The sequence below is a fragment of the Pseudochaenichthys georgianus genome, chromosome 18 (genome assembly GCF_902827115.2).
Source record: "Pseudochaenichthys georgianus chromosome 18, fPseGeo1.2, whole genome shotgun sequence".
NCBI lineage: Eukaryota > Metazoa > Chordata > Actinopteri > Perciformes > Channichthyidae > Pseudochaenichthys > Pseudochaenichthys georgianus.
Window position 1 is genome coordinate 4211957 of NC_047520.1, and position 15354 is coordinate 4227310.

At 40.7% G+C, this 15354-nt stretch overlaps 2 protein-coding genes across 2 annotated transcripts in view; one reads left to right on the top strand and one right to left on the bottom strand.

The window, feature by feature from the left end:
- Positions 1-31: 31 nt before the first annotated feature.
- On the bottom strand, positions 32-7480 carry LOC117463923 (microtubule-associated protein futsch-like). The gene is made up of 9 exons (XM_034106427.2): positions 7459-7480; positions 6427-6952; positions 5108-5181; positions 4491-4612; positions 4165-4263; positions 3937-4026; positions 3277-3366; positions 2806-3120; positions 32-2554 (listed from the first exon to the last, which is right to left on the bottom strand). The coding sequence occupies exons 2-9, from the start codon at positions 6525-6527 to the stop codon at positions 128-130; spliced, it is 3318 nt and encodes a 1105-aa protein (XP_033962318.1). The 5' UTR covers positions 6528-6952; positions 7459-7480; the 3' UTR covers positions 32-127.
- Positions 7481-13834: 6354 nt separating this feature from the next.
- Positions 13835-15354, top strand: part of LOC117463461 (solute carrier family 12 member 6-like) — a 42392-nt gene continuing 40872 nt past the window's right edge. Inside the window, 2 exon segments of the mRNA XM_034105697.2 lie at positions 13835-14190; positions 14404-15033. Of these exon segments, the coding sequence (XP_033961588.1) occupies positions 14829-15033 (205 nt within the window). The 5' untranslated portion in view covers positions 13835-14190; positions 14404-14828.

Sequence of the window (15354 nt, forward strand, 5' to 3'; positions counted from 1 at the left end):
AAATCAAAAAGTTTATTTTATGTAATTCTTTTGAATACTGTTTTATATTTAACAATTAATTAAACTGAATTATTTTTAAAGAGGATTTCACGAGTTTTTTTCCCCACATTTATTTAATCTAAAAACATTAATTACCAATCTTTCTTCCACGTCTTAGCGTTCTTCCCTTCTCCTTATCCAGCCGTGTGCTCGTTTTGCACAAGATGAAGTCTTTATACTTGCCGGGTAACCTTTTGTGAAGCCGTGTTCGTCTGGCTTTTTTACAACTTGTTCTGGTTTCCATCGCACTTCTCGAGTCTCCTTTAAAAGTGTCTTCTCCAGTTGATACCCTTGACCTTTCTCCATGCTTCTTCGCACTACTTCTGGTTGAGGGTGGGCTCGGTTTATTGGTCGATTCCTCCGTGGACCCCTCTTTCTCATTCGCTGTCGGGGTTTGCTCTCCGCTCTTCCACCTTCCTCTCTTCGTCGGACTTAAACTCGAGTTTTCAATCGCCACATTGTCCGTCTCTTGCATCGCTTGCCTCTCTTCCGAAGACCCTCGTTCGTTTCGGTGCCTTTTCATCAGACTCGACGGGTACTCTTCTCCATTTAGTCTTCCATCTTCACCTTTCACGTCTGACGTTAGCGTGACGCTAGTTGTCGCATTGTTTTCTTGATTGCCTTTACTACTTACTGTCCGGCTTTCTGACGCATCACGTGACCCTAAGCTGTCCGAGGTTCCTGTGACTTCACTCGGTCCATCAGCTGTTTTGCTTTGTTGTCGTTCGGCTTCCGGACTCGTTACATTTTGGTTTTCCTCGCAGGTTTCCTCCGAAGGTGGCTCATTCATCCTGCTCAGAAGTCCCTCTTTGGGTACTGCTCGTCTACTTTGGTCATCTTTTATCAAGTCTTGTATGTCACGAGGATGCGTCTGAACTGTTGGGCTCTGCGGAGAACATTCTGGTAGCGAAACGTTGTCCTCATCTGTCTTACTCTCCCCTTCATCACTTCTGTTTCTGCCTCTTTTCATTGGACTTGAAACCGAGATAGTCTGTGGTTCGGTTTCATCCGCCTTCACATTTACTTCGAGGTCGTCACCGTCCAGAATGTCTCTCTCCGATGAGGACTTCAAGTGGTTTCTCTCCGTCTCTAGGCTTTTGACTTTCCTTCTAACTGGAGTGGCAGGAAGTGGAGTCATCAGCACTTTCTCCTCAGTCGTCGAGCTCCTCGTCTGTCTCTTTACAAAACTGGACATTTGAATCTCCTTTTCTTTTGTTTCTTTACCAACGTGTTTCTCTACTTGTGGCATTTTGTCTAAAAGGGTGTTTTCTGCCCCAGTTTCAGTGCTCATATCGGGGTGATCGACCCAATGCTGTTCCCCTCCCTCCATGTGGAGTTTCTGTTGTTCCTTCTCTCCAGTCTCTGAACATTTGTCTGTATCTTCTGGTTCTGGGGCTTGGCGCAACAGTTTAAATAATTGCCTTCCTACAAACGACCGTCTTTTCTGCGTCACATGAACAAGCCGTTGCATTTCTGGGGTACATTTAGCTGCTTTCTTTTCAACAGGCTTCCTCTCCACTGCTCCCTCTTTCCTTGGTCTCGGTTTCTCTTTCTCGATTTGACCCGACTGCCTCTGACTACGTCTGGTGTTTGTCATGACCTTGAGTTTGGTCTTACTCTTTGTATTCTCCTCCTTTCTTTCTTCTCTTGATTTTGTAGCTTTGTCCTTCAGTGTTTCTGCGACATCTTGTCTCTCTGTTTCGTCCCGATTCCCTGTCCGGAGTTCAGGGGAGGCTACGTCTTCAGAAACTATAAAAACTGTAAGCTCAGTTTGTTCTTCAGGCACTGAGTCCGATCGCTTGCCATCTACTGCTTGCACAGAAACTGCCTCGATACACGAGGACTTTAGGTCTATGTTTTTGGGGCTTAATTGTTCCTGAGAGTCCTTTATCTGATGCTGTGTTTTCGAAGCTAGGACACTCACAGCTGGAGGGCTAAAACTCGACAAATCGTCTCTAACACTAGGCGTAGATTCCTTGACGCCAACGGTACAAGGGTCCTCATTTGACCCTGAGACACTGGACGTTGAGGTGAACTCGGGGGCAAGAGGATGCCAACGGAGAGGACTTTCCAGAAACATCTGAGCTGACTCTGGGTCTGTTGGGTTCAAGGGGAACATTACGTCTTCTATTGTCTCGTACCATTTCGCCACATGTTCCTCTACCAATGCATTATTGTCTCTGGTCTCCAAATCAGATGCAAGACTCGTCTCTGGGGAAAACGTGGCATGCAGCTGTACAGATGGGAAGTTCATGAAAAGGCAGCCATTGTGGTTGAGAGCAGATGTGGCGCTAACCGGGTAATCTGTGGAGAGGGTTTCTTCCAGAAGGTGTGAAGGGATGAGGGGAGAACAGGTAGTCAAATCTCCCTTTGGTTCTACGTTCCTCTGGCGTGTGTATTCCCCATTGCGGTTGGGATTGTCCACCTTTTGCTTTTCCAGTGCAAGAAGGTCAATGGGATCTGGGTCGGAAGAAAGAAGGGAATCCAGGAACTTTGTATCCAGTGTAAACTCCACCTGCGAACAAAGATGGATGTGGATTAAAACAGAGACGACACACCTTTTCCTTGATTAGAATACTGATGGCTATGGTGGTTTTAACGGTGGTTTTGTCTTCCAAAAGCAAGCGGTTTAGACGACCAAAGAGACAAATATACGCTTTTTTGTCTTTGCTTAACACAAACATATCATATTGCCATGAAAGCCACTATCAATGACCGTCGATCAAAAACTGCAACTAAAATAACGATATGCCACTGACGACTAACCTCTCGGACAAATTTCTCATCGCAGCACAGTTCATCCAGATACTCCAGAAATGAAGAGTTGTCGAGACAGTGTGAAGGTATGAGCGGGGGAAAGGTCGGCAGAACTCCCTTTTGTTCCATCGTCCTCTGAGTTGAAGTATCCCCACCGTGGTTGGGATCTATGTCCGACCGCGAGCACGGAAGAACCAAATAAAACGCTTGAGAGTTTTGCAGTGGTGACGGTTCCTCGACACGTGAAGTCCACGGATATTCGTCTTTGGTTACAGAGCGGTCGTGGCGGAGATACCACAGCTTCTCCAGGATCACCTTGCGTATCTGATGGAAGAGAACAAAGAAAAACACCTCGTTACGAAAGAAAGTTTGACCTTTTCCTGAAGCATTTTCCACAAAACACTGGCCATCCAAGGGTGCTTGACATTTTGTTCTCCAAGCAACATTGTTCTCGCAACTTCAACGTTTTAAATATCCCACCTCGTGCACAAGTTCCCTCGTCGAAAGGAGGTCAATCGGATCTGGATCTGATTTGGGAACAGGAGCCACATTCTCTGTTTTCAGCGTCACCTGAGGAAAAGAGAGGAAATGAAAGAAGTGCTACAACATGTTAGTGTTCAGCTTTTGCTCATTTGTGCAGCAACAGATTCAAAAATGAATTGGAGCAGCTGAGTTGGAAATATCTTGACTATGTCTTAACCACACCCAATACTCCTGTATCCTACATTTCCCATAATGCAACTTGATAGCATCTTTCAAACTCTGGAGCCCGAGATGTAAACTGTGCAAAATGTCAGCTCCAATAGCAATAGCAATATCACAGTAAAGAAATACTTGGTAATGCTTTTTTCTTACAAACGGCAGCTCTCACTTCTGGCACGAATGTTAATAATAATATATAATATTTTTATAGCGCCTTTCGCTTTACAAGTCGGGTAGGGGGGGGGGGGAAATAAAACCTATTAAACTAACTATACAGTGGGGAAAGCCTTGGTAAAAAGGTGCATTTTGAGGGCTTTTTTTTTTTAAACTTGCTTGTCCATCATCCATCTTCTCCCGCTTATCCGTGGTCGGGTCGCGGGGGTAGCAGTTCTTGTGAAAGATGAAAACAGATTTAAAGTACGTATCATGTTTGATCACCTCTTGTTTTTCCAGTGCAAGAAGGTCAACGAACTCTGGGTCTGAAGAAAGAAAGTAATCCAGGAACTCTGTATCCGGTTTGAACTCCGCCTGTGAACAAAGATACAGATTAAAACAATAAACCTTGTCCTCGTTTAGAATACAGTAAAATATGGATGCTGGTTTTAACAAATATCAAAGAAAAACTGCTACAAAAATAAGAATATACCAATGCCAGTGACGACTAACCTCTCCGACGTGTTGCTCATCGCTGTACAGTTCGTCCAGATACCCCAGGAATGAAGAGTATTCTAGATTTCCCCAATTCTCCTCTTCCTCGTTTCCTTCCTGCAGAGCAGAATCAAAAGTGATGGTGCTTTTTAGTTTTACAGTACAAACGTTAAGAAACAGTTTTGCTCAATAATGAAAATGTCATCGGAAACCTTTTTGAAAAGATGTTTGTACATTCGACACCATGAAAGAGATGACATGTTTTTCTTACATAGTGTTTAGTATTTAAATAAAAGCTAGTGTCATAATCCCTCCTCCAGATTTGATTTCTTATAGAAAGTGACCTGGGTGCTGAAGGAGTCGAAGATCGCCATGTATTCCTCAAAGGATTGTCCCGCCAGTATTTCTTCATCCAAAAAGTGAGCAGAACCAGAACAGTCCTCCACTTTAACATGTTGCTGCTCTTCTGTGAGGATCATATTTAGATTTTAAGGAGAGCAAAATGTATTAAATTGTTAGTTCAATCATCGACTTTTCTCTAAAGTATGCTTTTTTTTTAGAGCCAAATGATGAAAAGTAGATATCTTATAAGATATCTTATAATTAAAAAATGCAAAAAGTGCTTTTTAATGTTCAAATGAGCACACTTACAACGACAATGCTGATGTTTGACACATGCAATGGTAATAATACTTATTAGCAACAAGAACTTCGCCTGAAGCTGATAAGAATGTCTAAAATGTTGAGCTGCATACTAATATTAACACCACATATCTCATGGTTATGCAAGAAGAAAAAGTCACATGATCATTAAAGTCCTAAAGGTTCATCTTCTGGGGACCATGAATGCTACAACACAATTTCATGACAATCAATCAATTAGTTGTCGAGATATTTCAGTCTGAACTAAAAGGATAAACATGTCTTTAAATTGACTCATATTATATCCTTGACCTCTGACCTTCTGACTTGGCCCACATGGCAGACTCTGGCTTGATGTTTAGCTGATCTCTGACCTGCTGACAAGTCCTTTCCCTGGGGTCAAAGTGAAACGAGTTAAATACAGTCAACAATAAAGGTCTTATTGTCTCTTATAATAATACTAATAAAGCTTGTAGCACTTTTCATACAGCACATGCAGCTCAAAGTGCTTTACAAAAGACACATCACAAGTTCAAAATACACAACAAGAAATTCCCTCAGATTAGTTGTTAAGAACTTTAAAATGTACATGCAGCTAAATATAACCTTTTATCAGGTTCATAGACACAAGGAGGTAAAAGTAAGATAATACACATACAATAAATAATGGTTTCTCTCTGACGGGTAAGAAAAAGATCGAGAAGGGAGAAGGGGTGGGATTAACCCTCCTATTGTCTTCGTTCCCACCCCCTTACTTTGGTCCCGTTTTAGGCTGCTATTACATTAACCACAAAAAACTTTAATCATCACCAAATGTCATTTAACACCCTTTCAAACTGCATATTGTATCAGACTACTGGTACACCTGAAACACTGCAGTACGGAGCAGACACTGAACATGCATTACGTGTGCCAGGTTTGATCCATGTGGGGGGATGGGCACATAAGAGCGGGAAATGTGTCAAATTGTTCTGTGTGTGTGCCAGGTGTGATTCACATGGGGGGATGGGCACATAAGGGGGGGAGGCATCTAGTGTGTGTGTATGTGTGTGTGTTTTTATCTGATCCGGATGGTTACTAATTCCTTTTCTTTATGGCGGTTATTTTGAGCGGGAACACCATCAAAATTGACTAAATCATCCAAAATGCAATGAAGAAAGTGGTGATCAGCATTTGACGTGTTCAAATGTCTCCTGTGAAGGATATCATAAAGCCTTAATGCCATCGGAATTTAAAACAAAAAATGTATGATTGATGAAAGTAGTAAATTGGTCAGATGTGACCCGAAGACAACAGGAGGGTTAAATAAGTGTAAACTTCTTCCCACCCCTTCTCGAATGTGTAAATAAGTAGATTATTTGTTTATACATAATTTAGAATCAGTAATATTTTTGTATATCAATTTGACACTGCTTAATTTTGTATTGTATAATAATTCTCATGTTTGTATTATTGTTTTACACATTCAAATCAAAAATCAAATCAAATCAAACCTATAAAAATAAATTAACGGTAGGTAAATAATAAAGACTAAAATAAAATTTAAAGTGGCAGGTTGCTCGTAAGCTAATCTAAAAAGACGTGTCTTTAGCTGGCGTTTAAAAAAAGAAATATATATATCTGCTGTTTGTCCCTCACCTCATGTCTGCACTGCAGGGCTGGTTTAGAGGCACCTCCTGGGGACACAGGCACCAGACGGGGTGACCTTCGGGCAGGAGGAGCCAGGAGCGGCGAGGCATCCCGGGGCCACAGAACTCCGGTGGGCTGATGATGGGAACCAGCACCCTGGGACCACAACCAAATGTGGAGTTTGGCCAGCAGACGTCTGGAGGAGAGCAGGGGCGTGATGATGAGCTCTGGGGGGAATCCAGGCTGGGGAAGGATGCTCATGTACGCGGGGTCGTCCTGAGCTCTCTGGGGTTGCATTGGGATAAAACTGGAGGTCAGACGCTGCACACGGTGCTGGTTTGAGTCCATGTGTGTCTGCGTGACAGTATTTTCTATTTCCTGGAGGATTTCTGCAACTGTGGGATGATTCTGTGGCACCACACAAGGCTCTGGTGGATGAAACAGTTCGACCTGGTTCATGACTTCAAGAAGGTCAATAAGGTTGTTCTCAATCGGAGAAAAACACGCTGAATCCATCTTTATCTGCGGGTTGTAACTGTGAGGGGAAAAGTGAAATAATGCAGATCTGTCAGTGGCAATAAGACACATTCTCCAATCCAGGTAATAATAGAGAATCAGTGGGTTTTCAATATAAACTAATCATTAATTATCTTTGATAAAATATGACTTACTGTAAACCACTTTTATTGAAGAGACTTATATTTTGTATCTTAATTTATTCATAATGAAGCTCTAAAGTTAATTCAACTAATAAAAGTGGTACGTCCATCACATTTTTGTTTAATATTCATTAATAGAGGGATAACCTGAGAAATAATTGACAATACTTTGATACATTTTAAAGTAATTTTCAGATACAGGAATTGCTGTTTTTAGTCTCTCCAATATGGAAACGTCCTGCTTTTCTATTGCATACTATTTTAAACTGAATATCTGATTGAAACGTAGTTAAATAAAACATTTAAATGCCCTTTTGCTACTGTTTTAACACTCTTTTGATGAATAATACACATGTTTAGGTCATTCAAAGGTGTCACCTACCTTGCATGTGTGAGATGATAAGTCTTGTATCTGCAGTATGTTTTAAAAGTAAACTAGGTTTTGTTTTCTTCCAACTAGTTCTGTGAAAGAAACATTCCAAACCTCTAAAAACTAAAACATATGATAATCAATTAATTAATTCATATTTATTGTTGTGTAAAAGCAGCGCCATACTTTAAACATTTTACATGATATAACTTTTCCCTTTCGTACGTTCAATAAGGTGGTTTTTGTATTATGAGACACCATTTCCCAGAATGCAAGCACCGTCAATTCTAAAACCGGATATCCGCCCTCTAGATCGAGCGAGGAGAAACTGTCGCCACACGTGGATATCGGAGCAGAAAGAGCGTGTTAGCTGCAACTTTTTATACGAAACCATCGCTTTGATATATTTTGAAGCTTTTAAAAAACATAACGTCGAGATGTTTCTGCCAGTTTTACCTCAACGAGGAAGGGACAGAGTCTACACTTTGAAGGTAACTTAAACGTTGTGTTTAATCCTTCCTTTCCAAATGTATTCCGTTTAATGTATTTTATCTCAACATTTAGATATCCTCAGTTTACTTAATGTATGATTATGTATTGTGGCTTTGAATACGTATAAAGTGTTCTTTATGATCCAAATAAACCGTGATAACGTTACTTTGAAATTAGCTAGCTGCATGGATTCAACAAAGCAACATATATATATATATATATAGTAATGATCAAAATACACTTCAGGTTGCTAAAGAATGCTTGTTTAATATCAAGCACAGAAGGAAAAAAGGGTAACTTGAGGTGACTTGCACCGTTAACATATTTCATATGGTTGATTTAACGTTAGTTGAAATAAAACCATACAGACGGATATATATGGACTACTTGAAATAAGAACCTTTACAAATGTTATTAATCCAGGGGTAATACATATTGTGTGCATCTCGCTAGTTATAATATTGGAATACCCATAAGCAGAAACCACAATTCAAATATCTTTTCGCAAAAAAGCATGCAACTAATACAGTCTCTCAATCATACGTCTTTTAGGACCTAGCAATGTTTTGATTATTCAAATGACCATTAACTTTATTAGTTTAGGGGGTTTGGATGTGTTTCTGTGTCAAACCACCATAACAGTTTATTAGACACACCTTATTGTTTCTCAAACAAACGTAAAGCAGTTTTTTACATTATTTATTTCATATTCTGTTCTTTTACATATCCCATATTCTATTGACATGTATATAGACTTTTTGCACTATTTTGTATTTTATTATATATGTTGCATTGTCGCAGGAGCTCAGGTCAGAAGAATTGAATTGCCATTTCTACACTGTAGCTTTGTGGAAGGCTTTTATTTTGCATTTCCCCACACTGAACTCAAAGTGTTTTGTCTTGTCTTTCCTCCTTCTCCACCAACAGAAGAGTACTGCTGATGGGGATCCCACCAGCTCGGCCCACCCGGCTCGGTTCTCCCCAGACGATAAGTTCTCCCGACACAGGGTGACGGTGAAGAAGCGCTTCAACCTCCTCCTGACCCAGCAGCCCAGACCTGTCCTGTGAGCAGGCGGTGAACAGATGGACGCGTGGAAATCAGACCAAGGAATAGAGCGATGCAGGCCTGGATGGGACTGTAAAGAAAACACATTCAGAATCACATCTTATAAACATAAAACTGGGATTTGTTTTGCGTTTCATTTGTGGACATCAGCTGTTGTTGTGGATCTTTTCTTTTTTTATATATATACTGTAATTTGTTGGCATTCATTCGAGGGTGAAGATATATTTTTGTTTGCTTGCTGAATAAATGATTGGATTAATATGATGTGGTGTGGATCATTTATGACCTTGAGTCACCAGATCTCAAACACCTATTAGATATTCTCCACTGGTGTGTTACAGATTTCTTTTCTTTTTTTTTAAAAGAAATTGTAAATCTGTTCTATTGAAATTAATTATGACGCGACTATTTTTTAAATCCTCTGGAGCAGAGAGAGGAGCTGTGGATTATTGTTATTGATTAATGCATCAGTGTTTCTTAGGGCAAAAAACACTAAACTCACAACTTAAAATGAAAGTGTTTAGTTATTTAATAAAAGATCACATGTTCAATGTGAAAAGTGACAGTAGATATAGATTAGTTACAATTTGGTGCTATATATATTAATAAATACAAAAAAATGTAAAACACCTTGAATTTCAGGGGGGGCGCTGGGCTCTGTTGGCGGGCGGTTTCTGGGGGGGGGCCAGTTCCCCCCCTAACACTGACTTTGAACCCCCCTGTGACCCCCCTGAAAATGAAAGAAAAAAGTTTATGATTAAACGATTTTCTTGGCTGACGGAATAGGCGGAAGTAATGATATGTGTCATTATAGTCGGACACATTAGAGCAGGGGTCTCCAACACGTCGATTCACGAGCTAACCGATATTTAGCAAGCCCCCACTTTACAAATGTGTTTTTTTAACGCAATCCGTCATCGCCACGGAGGAGCCCAAGCCTCTGTGAGCAGAGAGAGAGCACCTTTATCTATTTAATGTTGTAAAAAATAAATAAATCATTCCAATGTGTAGTATAGGATATCATTTTTTAAAAAAAACAGTTTGAAAGGGGAGTGATTAGTAAAATATGCATAATAAAAAGAAAGAATACTAACTATAGGTAACATAAGATAAGAATAAACTAGTTTAAGTGATTTGCTATTGGTTGTGATCATATTCTAAAGATTTTTTGATTATTGAAAAGTACAGCTCCCTTTCGTCTGAGTGTTGAGAGCTGTATCCATACATTCATGGTTGTGCTCAAAGTGCACCCAAGATTGATGCATTTCACTTCAACATTTAAAAAAAATCTACATGCCCCCGGGACCCCCCTGGAGGAGGTGAGGTCCACCCCCAAATAAAGCAGGTATCACATCATTAATTGCATACATTTTCTTTTAGTAAACACTGAAAACGGGTCCCACAGACCCAAACAGAACACAAAGGTAAGCATATAATAATGTATTACTCATACTTCGTCCTGCATTTATTGTGCCCCCCATCAGAAAATAACTGGCCCCAGCCTGGCCCCCCAGTCAAATTGGTCTAGAACCACCACTGCGGGGCGCAGCGCCCCTCCAAGACAATGGTAGGGGAAACACTGCTTAATGGCATACAATGCATCATGTACTGATCCTGCGTGAAACATGCATTAAATAGATATATACTTTATTAGAAATTATTTTGTTACAGGACCACTGTGATCAACGATAAAATGCTACTACGTATTTAATACAAAGCAAATGATATTTTACACAGTTCCCTCCGGATTATTTTCTCCTGCAGCTACCATTTTAAAAAGTAATAATTTTTTCAATGAAAACCCCCTCATTTTCTGCAGATGCACTTCGATCTCAAAGGAGTACACACATATAACTGTGTTGCATCATGTACACATTAAATTAGCTTCTGCGGATGAGACACTCAAATCATTACCTGATGGAAATGACTCAGAACAACAATATAAAAGTCAAAATATACTTCTAAATGGCCACAGTGGATCAATTATATATTACCAATTCAACATTATGTTACCACTTGTTTATTATTTAACAAGGCACCGTAATACGTACGTTTATCATACTTTTTAAGCATTTTTTATTTAACATTAACACGCTATTCACTGTCTGGTCTTTGTGGACTACAAATCCCACCGAGCGTCGGCTACTGCTTCGTTGCGCATGCGCTGGCAGTTTGAACGACGGCAAGCGAAATGGGACAGGCCGTGCGCAGTTGCTTGTTTTTTTTGTTGTGTCGGTCGGACACAAAAAAAAGTGCCGAGAAACCTGGGAGAGGAGCCAGGTATTCACAGATGTAACTGAAACAACCAGAAGCGTTTCCACAGGAAACTTAAGCCAGGTATGCTTCATGCGACTAACATTTTATTAGAACTGAACAAAAAAAATGGACGTTTTCACTGACTATTTGTTGTTGTCAGTGAAAAAAGCAGCATGGTTAGCCTGTGGTGCTAACGTTAGCTTCGGCTCTTGACATGTTGCTATTAATAATATAATGCTTACATTTAAACGAGAATCACTACCATGTCAATAACTAATTTCTCCTCCAGTTTATTCCCGATTCCGCCCGCGCGCCTTTCTCATTTGTTGCCGGTAAACGCAGCCTCTCGCACTGATGCCGCATTTCCCTTTCTCATGTGTCATTTCTAAGCCAAACACATCTGCTCGTTACTATATTATAAAGATTATCCTTCCAGGTTTGTGTCTGTATTAATATTGGGATGCGTTCACTGACCGGTTCAAGCCAGAATTATTATGGCTAGCGTAATTGGCTTACAGTGGAGTCAGTCAACAGGGAGGGTCACCATCCACTGTTAAGGTACATAGATATAGATATTTGACAGCCATTGTACACGAATAACACACAAAATATAACAAATTACTAATAAAATACCGTTTAAAACACTATACACTGTCGAAGAACACACTCAATAACATATACAGAATAAATAAGAACGCTCTCTAATATACCAATCTACTAAAGGGACAGAAACTTATAAGCATATTGACGTATATTCATTTAAAAAAAATGCTGGTAATCATCCTCTAACTAAATCATTAATTAGAGGATATTCATTAGATGGATAGATAGATACTTTATTCATCCCACATCCCATGTTTTCTAGCATTACACACAAGTTACAAATATTTTAAAGACAGAATAAGATACAAATATAATAAACATTCAACCCAAACAGCAAATATGTACAAATTCACAGTAGAAATACATTTATTACGACAGAAAATATACTACAGAAGCATATAGACATTGGTTAGTATCAATATTACAATTGTTGTTGTGTACGGTGTTTCAATGCTAGGCTAGTGGCCCCCTCTGGATCCTATTATTAAGAACTGTTCACTTACCTACGATAAAGCCTCATATATATTACATACATTGGAGTGAATAGTGTTGAACAACATGTCGACAATTGGATAAAATGTCCCAGGTTGAATTCATGATATTAGGTATTTAGGTTATTTGTTAATCGGTATCTGAAGAATTGTAAGTATTTTGGGCTTTGAGTTAGTGTTACACATCATACAAGTATGAGGTGTGCAATATAACAAGAGATAATTCATTGGTGATCCAGTGTCCTATTTGGTTACCTGAAGCAGAAACGGTTTCCTATATCTATTCAAACAACCCGTTTTTAAAATCAACAATCTTAGCTGCTGAATTGCTCGAAAGGAGAACAAAATGTTCCCAGCCGTGAAATGCTCTTATATTTACTGAGTGGACAGAAAGAGGAAACTTTACATGAACCGACCTGCTGTAAAGCACGTAACATGGCGACAGTGACAAATGGCTTGTTAAAAAGAAAAAGGAACCCTCTTGTCTCGAGTAAATCACGAAATCTGGTGCAAAAATCGGCCCTAAAAAAATGCACTAAATTTCACCCATGTCGACACAATCAAGGTGGCAAAAGATATAGTCATTAAAAGCCTTCCAAACTTCGAAAGTATTTCCCGTGATGCGAGCAAACTATGAAAAGATATGTGTGTGACAAGGACGGGAACAGTGCATTGTGGGTAACGATGCGAGTGTAGGAGAAGCGTGTCAATTCTCCATGTGGTTTTCTATTGTTTCTCTTGTCTCGTCTCTTGTCATCCAAAGACAAGGAGCGTCCTTATTGCACATAGCTGTACATGTGTTTGTCTAGACTCATAACCTTTCAGCATTTACCACAATGCATGCTGGGAAAGGACTCCTAAATCAGGAAGTTAGTTATAAAACAACAGGAAGGGCTAGTTGAACGAGCAGGATGAGAATCATGTCTGTCTTTATGTGCACTTTTTCTTTGTGGTGTTTTGTTTCTTTCCGTTAACCGTCAAGTGGGAACTAAGTATTTTTTCTAGTACGTTTTCGTGTTTCTCTCATTATCCCATGATCCTGTGTGGAAAAGAAAATATGAAGGACAGACCATCTATTCCATTATTTAACAAATACAAATGTCCTGTCCAGCTCTGAGCGTGGACAGATGAAGCGTGTGAGGCGCGATAGAAAGAGGAAACTGTGCCTCTGCATGCTGAGCGAGATGAAAACAGCCAGCAGCTACTGGCTCAACCGGTTGGAACCGCTCCCCTTTAATAATTAAATGATGAGTTAAATCCACAAGTCACCTTTCTCCCGAGACGAAGTGATGGTTGACTTTCACCTGAGAGGTTATTGTTTTACTTTGCTTGGACAGACGTCATGTTGTGGACGGGTAAGGAATGTGTCTGAATGTTACCATGGCTACCTTGTATTGGTTAGTTGGCTGGACAAAGGTGTGTGAAAGTACATAAAGGTACCAAGGAATCTAGTGTGTTTACCTTTTGACTTCAGAGGAAGGCAGGTTGAGGCTTGTGTTGGCAGCTTTTGGAGCACAAAGGTGGGCTCGAAGTGACGACTACAGTCCGGTCCTTTACCGAAAAAGGGAAACTTGAAATGCTTCTTATTTTTCTTTGCGGGAATTCATTGAAGAGTGCTGCAAAGGAGGCATTTATCAAGAACATGCAATACTTGAATGGGTGATCCAATGCCCTATTATGAAAACAAAATGCATTCCATTTAAAAAAAGTAGTTGACGGTTACAATAGTCAAATATAATAGTCTAATACCTTTTTTATTTTCTGTATCTTAATACATAAAAGCTGATGGCAATTACTTGCTTACTTCCACACAGACAGACCGAGCACCAGCACAAGGTAAGCACAATCTGAAAGGAAGATGTGTAGATACAATTTTCAAAGTACTGCTTTTCCTTATTTTAATACTTATATTTTAAAATGTTCCTTTTCATTTACAATTTAGCCAGTTTTTGCAATAATCGACTAATTTCTGCTTTATTGTTTTTCTCTCTCATCTCCACCCTTTCCCTCTGATGACTTTCCCCATCACTCCACCCTCCCTCACCCTAGCTGGGCCATCACTAGAGACAAATTTCTATCAGCCGTTCAGACACATTTTAACACAGGCAAGCTTAATGTGCGCTGTGTGAGCTATAGTCCTCGTGCAGATACTTGTAGTTCCTATGACCTCTGAAAGCGGCTTGTGACTGCTACACATTCTCACATATATATTAAAGGAGTTTAGTTGTATTTATAAATCTACTCGGAGAGGTTGTTAACTCTCTAAGGCACACCTTTGTTCACATGCCTGGTGGCAGCCAACCCCTCGGCTGCAATGGAGAGTTGTGGCTGCACAAGAACAAATTGTAGAGGCCGCCGTCACCTCAGCATCACCTGGGAGATAGCCTAGCTTAGCTTAGCGTAGCTCAGGTCAGCACTTAGCTACTGACCCCTCCCTCCCTTCCTTCCCCCCCCTCTACTCCAAGTGAGCAGCCATGGCTTCAGTGCGCTTCACGGTGACGCCCACGAAGGCCGAGGACCTCCCGGGGCTGTCCGACACGTCGCCTGACATCAGCTCGCGCTCCGGGGCCCGCGTGCGCTTCGGCTCCAGAGAGAGCGTGAACCGGAGCGACCCGCTGAGCGAGGCGTACGGGGGCCAGGGAGGGGCCGAGACGCCGGACCACAGCCAGTTAGATCAAGGTGAGGAACGCACACACACACACAAACACACACACACACACACACACACACACACACACACACACACACACACACACACACACCGACCAGCAGCAGACTCAGGGAGAGTTCATTCCAACGCGTGAACGCACATTTTTTTTTAAAACGTCACTAATTATTTTAACGTGTACGTGTATTTGCCCTCGGCCCGCCCCGTAGTTTCAGAGCCCAAAGGCTTGACGTTGTGGTTGTTGTTGTTGTTGTTAGTCGGATGGTGGGAGATTCTAGAGATATGGATACAAAACAGGTGAAGAAAGAGAGAGAAAGGACAGAGAGAGACGA